Source organism: Abrus precatorius, unplaced genomic scaffold (assembly GCF_003935025.1).
Source record: "Abrus precatorius isolate BTA unplaced genomic scaffold, Abrus_2018 Scaffold8, whole genome shotgun sequence".
Lineage (NCBI taxonomy): Eukaryota > Viridiplantae > Streptophyta > Magnoliopsida > Fabales > Fabaceae > Abrus > Abrus precatorius.
This window is the reverse complement of record NW_020874428.1, coordinates 23,318,263-23,330,465: the sequence shown is the minus strand read 5'-3', so window position 1 is coordinate 23,330,465 and position 12,203 is coordinate 23,318,263. Positions and strand designations below refer to the sequence as shown.

At 33.9% G+C, this 12,203-nt stretch overlaps 2 protein-coding genes across 8 annotated transcripts; one reads left to right on the top strand and one right to left on the bottom strand.

The window, feature by feature from the left end:
* The first annotated feature begins 604 nt into the window (after positions 1-604).
* LOC113845994 (mitochondrial substrate carrier family protein B-like) lies at positions 605-4,878 on the top strand. Of its 5 annotated transcripts, none has more exons than XR_003501607.1 (9): positions 829-1,255; positions 1,460-1,636; positions 1,769-1,921; positions 2,224-2,325; positions 2,408-2,478; positions 2,598-2,665; positions 3,009-3,077; positions 3,231-3,321; positions 4,293-4,420. XR_003501607.1 is itself a non-coding variant. In XM_027473785.1 (8 exons), the coding sequence occupies exons 1-7, from the start codon at positions 1,085-1,087 to the stop codon at positions 3,062-3,064; spliced, it is 798 nt and encodes a 265-aa protein (XP_027329586.1). In that variant the 5' UTR covers positions 829-1,084; the 3' UTR covers positions 3,065-3,077; positions 4,293-4,374. The 5 variants fall into 5 exon arrangements, 2 of the variants coding, with proteins under 2 accessions (XP_027329586.1, XP_027329585.1); XR_003501606.1 differs by having other exon boundaries at positions 3,009-3,114; XR_003501605.1 differs by having other exon boundaries at positions 605-1,255; positions 3,009-3,321; positions 4,293-4,878.
* A 743-nt stretch (positions 4,879-5,621) lies between these two features.
* Positions 5,622-11,089, bottom strand: LOC113845993 (protein DA1-related 2). Of its 3 annotated transcripts, none has more exons than XM_027473782.1 (12): positions 10,598-11,086; positions 10,156-10,310; positions 9,019-9,106; positions 8,813-8,936; positions 8,215-8,338; positions 8,020-8,103; positions 7,578-7,697; positions 7,241-7,453; positions 7,104-7,166; positions 6,866-6,981; positions 6,413-6,471; positions 5,622-6,105 (listed from the first exon to the last, which is right to left on the bottom strand). In XM_027473782.1, exons 1-12 carry the CDS (start codon positions 10,644-10,646, stop codon positions 5,789-5,791), a joined length of 1,512 nt encoding a protein of 503 aa, XP_027329583.1. In that variant the 5' UTR covers positions 10,647-11,086; the 3' UTR covers positions 5,622-5,788. The 3 variants fall into 3 exon arrangements, with proteins under 3 accessions (XP_027329583.1, XP_027329581.1, XP_027329582.1); XM_027473780.1 differs by having other exon boundaries at positions 5,679-6,105; positions 6,413-6,498; positions 10,598-11,089; XM_027473781.1 differs by having other exon boundaries at positions 5,679-6,105; positions 6,413-6,495; positions 10,598-11,089.
* Positions 11,090-12,203: the final 1,114 nt, after the last annotated feature.

Sequence of the window (12,203 nt, the reverse complement as noted above, 5' to 3'; positions counted from 1 at the left end):
ATTAAGCGCGAGATCACAATTCAATGGCACGTTTCCAAAAAATCAGATGAAAAGGAAAAAAAATGTTCATACTAAAAAATATAAACATTTTACTGATTAAAAATAATATTTTATTATTTTGTTTATTTTTTAAATTTTTATTGTAATCTAACATAAGTTTTGCTAGTTAATAAAATCCTTTAAAGGGTACGTAAATGTCATGTAAAGAGTTAATTTATTATGTATTGATGAACACATGACAGTATTAGTGTATTTTTAAATTTAGTAAATGATTTAAAATAACATTGAATACTTTTTATATTTGAAACATAATAAATGATTTTTTAAAATAATCTTTAACTTGTTATCACATCAATAAACTCACGATAAGAAATCCTAATTTAGAAGTGGCTTTTCTTATTTGGTTACAAATGCAAGGTCACAGGGAAATAGGTGCATGTTTCTTCTAGTAAAAACACAGTAATTAAAGAATGTTTTACAAAAATCCATAACACGTGTCTGCATTTGATAGGAGAATTAGCTTAACCGACGTAGCCCTAACTATGATATCTACAGCTGTCTAATGCGCCATCTCAACTTAATTCACAGGCAACGCATATTCCCCAGAAAAGAACCTCATATTCGCCAACAGAACCAATCCTCTGCACCCGCTTCGACAGTAACACACCTTTAACCCAAAACCACTTGCACACATCGTCGTTCCTCTTAAAATCACCGACGCGGAACACGAAAGGCCCCTGCAACCCACCACACCACATAAATACTGCGTTGCTTTAACTTTCCTCGTGAACCCACCCTCTTAATACGTCACCGTTTCGTTCGAGCCGGATCCCAAAAACGACGTCGCCGACCTTGGACCTGAGAAAAAAAAGTGAAGAACACTTGCTTGTTTGAAATTGCAAAGAGCGAAAACGAAGTGAAAAGAGAAGAGAGAGAGAGAGAGAGAGAGAGAGAGAATGGTGGTGAAGAAATGCGCGATTCTTTGTTGCGAATCTTTCTTCTTCTGATAGTGAAAGTTTGTTGGGGTTCAATTCGTTAGAGAAAGTGGTGAAAGAGAAGAGAGAAGAAAATCGGAAGTTTGAAGATGCAAACGGAGGCTAGGGTTGGTGTGGCCGTGGATGGTGGTGTACGGAAACTGGTGCAGCCGCCGCCGCAGCAGATTGGCACTATTTCGCAGCTTCTCGCTGGAGGAGTTGCTGGCGCTTTAAGCAAAACCTGTACGGCGCCGCTTGCGAGACTCACCATACTCTTTCAGGTTCCTATTTTTCATTATTTTTAATTTTGTCAATTTTATATATATAAAAAAATGTTTTTGTTGTTGGGTTTCTTCTTGTGACTGTTAACTGGCTAAATTGTGATGTTTATTATGTTATCATGAAAGGACTGGGATATGATTTTGGTTATAAAGGTTATGATTCTGTTAAACCTTACTATTGTGGAATTTTGGAAATGTTTTCAGGTTCAGGGAATGCATTCCAATGTTGCAACTTTGAGAAAAGCCAGTATATGGAATGAGGCTTCACGAATTATTCATGAAGAGGGATTTAGAGCTTTCTGGAAAGGGAATTTGGTCACCATTGCTCACCGCTTGCCTTATTCCTCTGTTAACTTTTATTCATATGAGCACTACAAGAAGGTAAGGTTATTGGTGCTGTGATGCAGCTAGTTGCTGTCGTTTGATTGTGTTGCAGAGAAATTTGCAATTATTATTGTGAATACTCTCTTGTTCTTTGATTGGTTTGTGTTTAATAGTGTTTTATATGTGCAGTTGCTAAAGATGGTTCCTGGACTGCAAAGTCATAGGGGGGATAATGTCAGTGCAGACCTTTGCGTACATTTTGTTGGTGGTGGCATGGCGGGAATAACTGCTGCTACATCTACTTATCCCTTGGATCTTGTAAGAACACGGCTTGCTGCACAGGTGAGATATAATGTGTTAGATTTTCGCTTTATGTGGCCCTTTCTTGCCTCTGGTCCCATGCATTTCACTTCCCCTCCCTGTCTGCTGTGCTATAAGTGTGGTCCATGACTCTATGTGGTCTTAGTCTCTTGATGCTTGGAACCTTGCATGACCCTGACCTTGAAATTGTCTTATTTTGAAATCAGATCATCCTTTAGATATATCTGCTTAAATTTAATGAATTGTTCATGCACAACTGGTGGTTAAAGATCCTTGCATTTGTATTATAATTCTTAACAACTAGCATTGTTAACATTTTGCAGACAAATTTTACCTACTATAGAGGTATCTGGCATGCTTTACACACGATTAGCAAGGAAGAGGGAATATTTGGCCTGTATAAGGGACTTGGAACTACACTTTTGGTATGCCGAGATTGTCAATATAAAATTACTCGAAGACTATATTCTTTCGTGTGGAATTAGCTAATCTCTGGTGCTAATGCAGACTGTAGGGCCCAGTATAGCTATCAGCTTCTCTGTGTATGAAACCCTGAGATCTTTTTGGCAGACAAATAGGTAATTAGTTCACAAATTAATACAGCAGTTCGATGTAACCCTTAATTTTCTCTCTATTTCATGTATATCGTAGTCAGTATTATACTAGTATAATAATATTAGTTGTATGTGTACATCAGATCCGATGATTCAACTGTCGTTGTTAGTCTGGCCTGCGGCAGTCTTTCAGGCATTGCATCATCAACAGGTGAGTAGTCAAAAGGCAAAATTATAACTTGCACTTTGGGCATTCCTTCTCGTATGAATAAAATGGATAACTAGAACTTTTGATGTTCATTGTCAATAAGTAGTATTGATAATTTGCTTTTTTGATGTCTTTGATTGGGGTTATGCCCATTCTTTTGGTATTTTATCTTTTTCCTATGTCTATAGGTGTGGCAGCAGAACACTCGACCTAGTGTTGTTGTATCAAATGTTTACTAGATATTCAATTGTAGTTAACAATCCTTTTGTCAAACTTTTGAATTTGCTCAAATCAAGAATATCAAAGAAGTTAATGTCTGTAGTGGTTTACTATGCTTTTGATGCAGAGAAAGAGAGTTTGGTGCAAGAACTGCACCAAGTTTCTAACCAGACTGACCCCTAGAACCAGAGACCAGGTTGGAGGTGTTATTTTATCTGGCATATGAGAATTTAGTAAGGAAGACAACAAAAAGACCCTTTTCTTGTCTTTCTGTAACTTTATTTTTGTCTAAAGATCTTGATCAAATAATCATTTTCCCTAGTCTTATTCTATGGCATGTCTCCCCAAGTTATGCAGTGGATTCCATCATGGGGTGGCATTACTTCGATGAACCTATATCATTCCCTCAGTTACCAAATGTGAGAGCTGTCCTCTTTGAGGTATGCGTCTCACTTAGGCTACCGTCACCAGTTCACCTGATGTTTGGATGGGTACCAGAATCCTTCATGCCTTGTTGATGTGTTTCTGAGGAATCTGTTCTTACTGTTTTAATAGTATTGCTTGTAGCATAATCTAAGAGCATGTTCGGTTCAACTTTAATATGAAGAATTTTTATTCTTTTCAAAAAGCTTTCATAAAGCTAGCAAAAGCAAGCAATTATTCTCCAAAATAAGTTGAACCAAACATGCATTAGATAATGGAAATTATGGTAACAAATTATAATATAATATAATTGCTTATGATAAAGGTAAGTGGATAAATGAAATTGTTAACAAAGAGCTACTAGTCTTTACATATAGAAAAACTATATCTTACTGATTGTGGGATGGATACTTTATGTGCCAAAACTGTATTATATAGACACTAACTACATGCATCCATAATATTCATTCATACAAAACTATAGTAGTGCACTTTTGTCAATAATTGTTCTCTGCTTCTCTGCTACAACAATTGTATGTACAGGTAAGGCTGGCTGTATTTTACTTGGCCTCTTTCCTCTTAATGTCAATTCCACGTGACTGCTTTTTTACATGTTTTGGATTCGTTAAATGCTGCAGCTGCCATGTTAATATAGACTTGCTCATCCTTAAATATCTTGCTGTCCATTGACAACAAATTCAGGAGAGCCGCATGGTTTCAATAATATGTTTTCTGCTGTTATTCTTAAGAATAGCTTCTAATGTTGCAACTTGCAACTTTGTCGTGACACAGGATCACTACAATAAGATACTTCTGTTTTGTCTACATTGCTTATTTCTTTTAAATATAATTGATTTTGATTTCATTTCTTATTTTTGAATTGGTATGCACTTCAGTTGATTTGTTGCTTTACCACCTTTATTGATGCATTGCTATGTAACAGATTAACGATCTGATGTATTTCACTTATCTGTTATTCTATATGCAGCAACGTTTCCCTTGGATCTTGTGAGGCGGCGGAAGCAACTTGAGGGCGCTGGTGGGCGAGCCCGTGTTTATACTACAGGCCTCTATGGTATGTTTGGGCACATAATCCGGACAGAAGGTGTACGTGGCCTATACAGAGGAATTTTGCCTGAATATTACAAGGTGGTGCCAGGTGTTGGTATTTGTTTTATGACTTATGAGACGTTGAAGATGCTTTTAGCAGATATTGCTACCGCATAATTACACCCATCAACTTTGGAGTCTGAAATACAAGAAGTAGATGGATATGAAGTTATTTATTTACCCATGCAAAAGGGTTAGAGTTATAGTTTCGATTTACCAATTGAAGTTCAATTTGTTCTCACGGTAGGCAATTTTGTAATGTTGCCGTGGGGATTGCATTTTTGCATGTACAGAGACTTGCATGACATTTAATATTAGGCTATTATCGATCTTGTATTCTCATGTGCTCTCTCTCTCTCTCTCTCTAAGAAATTAGGGAAGTGAAGTGAGCTATTGATTTGCAACTGGTTGTTGTTGGCCTGAATTATTTTTATCGTATACATTAAAAGTAATACTTTCAAAATTAAAGTTATATTTATTTCGTAATTTTGATGACTTTTTTTTTTTGTGAAAAAATACTTTTAAATTGTAGTGAGAAAGGGTGGCGAGAATGCGTGTTCAAGAAGAAACTGCTTTTGATTAGCTTGTATAGAAGTTTCCTTTATCATTAGAAAACACCCTGTTGTAGGGTTTTTCTAAAATCATCTTTGGTCTTCTCTTTTTAAGAGAAGGCAAAAAAAATTAGGTACAACGTCTCGTGTTATCTGTAAGTTGCAGTGTGTCATGCTGTAACGTTTTGCAATGGTATTATTATCTTTAAGTGACCTATTCTTCCAATAGTAACGGTGATTACATTAACACTTTGGAGCTTTTTTAAAATTTAAGATGATGAAATGGAGGCCATTGTATTATAACTTTTTCCGCGAAGCATACAACAGATTTATCATCAACGACTCTGGAATTGTTATAGGGTCATATTTTGAGTATTATTATTATTATATATATATATATATATATATATATATATATATATATATAGTTGTTTTCTGTAAATATTTCTTCATATAGTTATGTTGATATGAAAAGCCACTTCTGTTGGAATTATTGAAGAAACTCATTTGCTATTAATTTGAAATTTTGGTTAGTGACGGAGTGATGCTGTTCTTTAGAATATTTGTAAAAGCAGCGTTGCTCACCATTCTTAACTTCATCGACTAAAATAAAATATTAACCAAATGAATCAGGAAATAACAGTTCAAATTTTTGGGTCAAGGAAAATAACATTAGTTGAATACGAACTAGTCATGCATTTTTTTAGTAACATTAGACTTGGACATCCTCACAGGACCCAAATAGTTGAAGTTGTCCAAGTTTCTGACTTTACTTTGAACCGATCCAAGCACTTTATCCATTTTTATAGAACTTGCGTTCTTATTACAGTGGGAAAAATCCAGTCAAACGAATGTGCTCAAGGGTACTACGTAAACCATATCTATTAACAGCTTCATTAGCAGCTCTAAAGCCACCACCATAAGCTGGGGAAGAATCATTGGCAATCTGATTCTTGAAAAATTCACCCAATTTATTTTCAACGGGAGATTTTGCACCTTTCTTTGAGGAAAAGGAAGAAGCAGCAGCTGTGGATGTGGATGGCATGCTTTGAAAGCTTGGCATTACTTCTGACTCCAGCCACATATATGAAAGAACCTGACAGATGCCTTCCTCTACTTCAGGATTAAGGTTTCGGTAACCTGCTTGGTTCAACATGAATGAGATGAAAGTCATGAAAAGCTGAGTAAAATAAGAATAAAAATATGGAATAAATTAAGAAATTTACTAGAGACCCTTTGATTTCTTAAAAAATATATTTAATCCCTAAAATTATGAATATGGGACACTCCAGTACTTCCTTCTATTGAATGGAAGGACTATATTGTCCCACATATTTAATCTTAAGGGAATATTTAGTGACTTGTTTTCTTTCAAGAACTAAATTAGGCCAAATAATTTTTCATAAAGAAATTGGGTGCTTAGTTTACTCCAAAAATATACTACTACCTTTAAGGCGTAACCAGGCATGCATCAATTCATGGGCAAGTATAGCACCTGTGAGCAACCTGCATCCCATAAAAACTTGAGAACTCCTATCATGAAATTTACACATAATCAATAGCAAGAATGTAACATCTGCCATTGTTTTAGGGTTTAGGGTCCAAGGAAAAATATTTAAACTCAAAATTATATTCATCACTTCCATTATTTGAATATCATATAACCAACACCATATTTGGTATAGCATACAATTATGTATATCTTTCACTTCCTTTTTTTTTTATCTTTTTCGTATATACATAGTTCAAAATTACTCTCCCAAAATCAAAGAGAAAAATAAAAGTTGTCTCACTTTTGTCTTCTGTTGTAAAAAATACATTTTCCTATATTCAGAAGGGAATCAATCAGCTGTAATGAGAAAGGGGAGAACAGCAAGGTTTCCATTCTCCACTAGTTTACCTCGGAAGACCATATAGAACAAGAATTGCTGTAACTTCACATTTTCTAGACAGCTTTTGAGGTTGAGTTCTCATTCCTATTAGTCGATGGCCTCCAATTCTTGGCCTTCTATGTATCTGAAACAACATCTAATCAGAAAGTAGTGGACTTATCTGACAAACAATTTGTAACTTTGCTCATGAGAGCTTCCACATGCTAATCAAAGAAAACAAAAAAGTAAATAGTTTTAATATCATACACTGGTGACAGTTTGCTCCTCTGAAAGGCATAAGCCCCTTGTTTCTGGTAAGTGATGGAAACCCTGGCAGGAACCATAGAGTGTAAGAAGAAACGGACTAATTATTTAACTAAAACAAAGAATGAAATTTTCATTACATTCTTTTCTCCAACAATAGCTTCATTGAGCGCTTCTCTCTCAACAAGAAGCATGGGAATTTGTTGATCTATTCTCATCTGCATTCCTTCATAATAATCTCTTATAGAATGGTACAGTGGCTGGCAGTCACCAGTATCCATTATAGCAGATTCCATGCACTCTAAGCACAAACTCCTTCCATCTTCTAGTCTATAGTATTTTATGTTCCGAGGCTTCAAGGGAAATATAACAGTAACCAAAAACAAGATTTAGAAAAAAAAAAAAAAGTAAGAAAGAAGGTATTCTTTACCTGTTCTAAAATAAAGATTAAATAGTTTGGAGTGCTTAAATTAGTACCTCTAATCTTTCACAACTACAACAACGAGCTGTGTTATCATATTCATGAGATGGACAATATTTTTGGGACCAAAAGGGGTGGCACCTATACTCAATCAAACCAGCAGCATTTATAGGAATCTGAAATTAAAGTAAAATCTGTGTGTTAAAATAGTTCCTTATTAACTGTGAAGATGATAAGCTAATTGATATACCGGAGATGATCTTTTTTACTAGGTTAGTTTTGATAGCACCTATACTCTTACAATTTGTTTCAAATGTCCTATTATATAAGAAGACTAGAATAACATTTGGTTCCTCCATCATAAAATAACTAATGCCATGGTCCTATTTTAAAACCGTATGAAATGAACTGAAATTCTGGAAATAGGTTTATACAGAGGGAAAAAATATAATGAGAAGGATAGTTTGAATAGAATAAGCAAAAGCAGACTAATCTTACAAATTGGAAGCAAACTTCGCATTTTGGGTGGGTCAACTCTTTAAAACAGGACTTGTGATATGGATGCTTCCCTGACAAGGAAAACTTGGATCAACAGAGAAAAGAAAACAGTAAGAGATGGATATAAAAGAAAAATGTGTAAGACAGACAAATAATTTCAACATTCCCTGAAAGTTTCAAAGAGGATCAAACTACCTCACGCTCTGTGATAGGGTAACCACAAGAGTGGCAGCGAAAGCAGTTTGGATGAAAATAAGTATCCATGCATCCCAAACAGTTTCCATAGATTATCTCTTGGTTGCAGCCACCACATATTCTTCTGTTCAATGGCAAACCACACATTTATCAGCTGTGAATGGTACCAAAATACCCTACCTTTTCCTTTTGCTTAGATATTTACATAGAACTCTACCCCCTCAACCTACATATCTGCACATGCTGCATGTTTCTTTTTCACTTGTTAAATTGTTTTGAAGGAACAGATTCTGATTCCCTTTGCAACTTGATCCATTGAAACAAATAAGAAATGATGCAGCAAAAGGACCATCATTTATTCATATTTTGATGTCAAGACTTTATCTTCATAGAATTGTCGGTAAATGGTAAACATTGAAAGTATTTAGTCAATAACAATAAAACAGTAATTATTTACATAATGTAGAGAGACATCCATCCATACATAATGTCAAAAAACCAATTTCCACTAGCACTGGCCAAAATAACATGCCTCAACAACCTTGCTTTTGACCATATTGGAAACACGTGATGTTTATCATTAGGAGCAAGACTTTACCTATATTCTCTGGGATAAAATGGTGCAGGGGCATATGGAGGGTGTGCAGATGAGTTCAGGGTATCTTCAAGTGCCTTTGAGTAATCATCACCAATGTCTTCCCCCCAACTATATCCTCGATGGGCTAATGGAATAGAAGTTTAATCATTGATCAGGAAGATCACAATTGCTAAAGAACAAGCATCCTTTGAAAATTAAGTATCTACCATTTGGTCTCTTTAAATCTTCGGCTGAAGAAAGTGCCATTGCCTGGCCTAGGTCCTCTTTCTCCTTCTGAGCTCTAGCGCGATCATCCTAATTACATCAGAAGTATTATCAATAATCTTATCCTCAATTATACTTACGTTGTGAAAGTAAATAAATCCAAAATAACTGTTGAATATGCAGTTACAATTTTATTTCCTAGCCATCTTAGTTCAGAAGAATTTATGGGAAAAAGATTGTATAAAACATTGGATGTAAATAAAAATTTTCTGCTTTTACAAGCTACAGAAGCATAATGATGTAGTGTATGCTTCAGAAAATTAGTCAAAAAGCTGCTGTTTGACTTATTAAAGTATACTGCAGCACAATTCTTATGGTGTAATTTGCTGGTGCACAACCAAGATACGAGGTTCTATGACATGAGCAATAAAGTACGATCATATTAAAATTTGCCTGTCCAAGATTTATGTATTTGATTTCCCTTCTCTAGGTATTTCAAATCATTATTTAATTAAAATCATGAAATTAGTGAAAATCTTCTGTTGTTAAACTTGCAACCTCATTGCAATAACCAATAAGAACTTGGATAAACAAAACTTACAGAATACTTATGTATTCAAATTAGCAGAAAGAGAAGTCACTAAATACCAAAGGAATGCAAAATGTGAAATTAAGATGCGAACTTACGATTGTGGAACCAAATATTAAGAAAAAACAAGAAAATATGTAAAATTCAAAAAGTGGTTTGAGATGTAGTCCAAATACAGAGTTTCACTTCACTTGATGAGATCAAGGGGCCATCTAATCAAAACAAGAAAAAAGTAGTAAACTTTCAAATGCTTATGACTAAGTTATGGTTGATGACACATAGGAGCATGTGTTCGGTCCAGAAGAAATATACTGCCCTCACTAACTATTTGCATTTTATAATTCCATTTTTTTTACTTGAAAAAAATTACACGTCATAAGAACATATATATAAAATTTTAGTTATTGAAATTATAGCATTCAATGCAATTTAATGCATTAGAAAATTTGTTTATAAATTATAATTTAAGCAAGGCAATAATGATATATAATATAACAAGGCCAAAAATAGACGTCATTGAAGAACACTAAAAGCCAGTGTTGAACTTTACCAACGCTTTAGATGGAGCACCCCAAACCATGCTTTCCTCTGCTGGCTCATGCAGATGACGACCACCCCTTCCTCTAGTGGACCCACCTCTGAAAAGCTTACTAAGCCATTTCATAAAACCAGACTTTCTCTCTGACCGTGAAGAAACATAATCCCCTGCTAGCCACCATAAAGTTTCATGATGCAATAAGTTAAATTATAACCCCCAGAGCTCTCAAGTTCTGGTACCAAACCAGAAACAACGTGATCTAGAAGTAAATTTAGAAACTTTGAGAATACCCATTTAATAAAATCAACAAAAAAAATTAAAAAGTTCAAATAACAGCTTCATGGGGTCGTTAAAATCAAAATTTTCTTCCAGAACCTGGAGTAAAAATCTATAAAGGGAATTGCTTAGAATAGGCATGTAGGTCAAATTTTGGAAGAGAAAATAGTAATAATACCATATATACAGGGATGAGAAAGATGATTGATATCTGAAGAAGGAGCCATATGTTAAGAGAGAGAGAGAGAGAGAGAGAGAGAAGAAGAATGAAAATGACAGAGAAGGGAGCATTGGGGATGGGGTTAATAGCGGTTGAAAGAGAGAGAGAGGGGGGAATCAGAGAGATTCTTGGCTTGGAAAGCAATGAAGAGAAAGGGAGAAAGAAGGGGTTGTGGGGTGGGCGAGGAGGGAATCTGCTGAAGAGGAGAATATTAAGTAAGGGTGGATTGTTCAGAGAGAATCAAAAGCGATTTAGAGAGAGAAAACAATAGAAAACAAGTGCTGTGTTTGCACGCATGGAGTTCAAGTTCAAGTGTGTTGTTGTGTGTGTTTTTGCAAAATTTTCTCTTTGTTGCCTTTCTTGTTTGAATTCAGAAGGAATTTGCCGGGTAAAAGGACAGACACAGTTTCAAACTTTCCGTTCTTGCAACTGTCAACTGCTACTATTTTCGACGCTATTTTTTCCTTTGTTACTGTCCGTGTTTTTAATTTTTCACTCAACAATTTCTGTCGGTTTAATTAAATTTTAATATATTGCTTGATATTACTTAATTCAATTAATACTATCATAAACCCTGTAAATCTGTTAGCAAGAGACACGAGTTATAACTTCAACAAATCTAAATTCAACTCGTAAAAAGTGTAATTGTTAGATTAATTTTTTTATTATTTCATTTAACACTATTTTTTTATATTATCTTTAAATGAAAAAATTTATGTCATTGTTTGTATATTAAAAAATTACAAATTAGTCCATAAGGTTATTGATATTATAATAGTGTGAAAAAAATATATATATATATATATTGTTAAGCATAGAAATCAAAATATATATAAAAAATTGTCCAACTAAAAATAAAGTATAAGTCCATTTTACAAAAAATTATTATCAAATATAGAGTAAAACTAAAATTAAAAAAAACATAAAAATATAAGAATAAAAGTATATTTAAACTTTTATAATATTATACTTTTCATTTTTATTAAATAAAGTAATCATTCTTCGTGGTTATGAAAGTGATCATAAAAATTAATGCCTTTGCATCCTATTAAGGATGCTTAAAATCTTTCATTAGGTAATAAGAGATCAAAATCTCACCATCATCTAAAATAAGCTAACTCAACTCCTTATAATTAATTATTTTCATATATTTAAATAGTATAAGAACAAACTAACAACTAAAGTAACTAATTCTTTGAAGAAAATATGGAAAACAATTAAATAAGGGAAAATACAAAGATAAAATTTTACAGTTTAAAGAGTGTGTTTACATGTTAAAATAATATTTTCAATGACATTCGTAAAATAAATATACAACAAACAAGAAAAAAAAAAGTTAAACCATCTAATTCAGTCTAAATTATTCTTAATTAAAATTAGATTAAATTAACCCAATTAAATTATATTTGTTTTTATAATTGGATGAAATTATTAGTCTAAAAAACGATGCAACCAAACCACCAACGCTACATGCAATCAAGTTATCCGCTAATGGTTCTTGACAGTTCACTGAAATCGCAACTTCAAATTCCATTCATACGCTGCGAATATAAATCGTTATCCT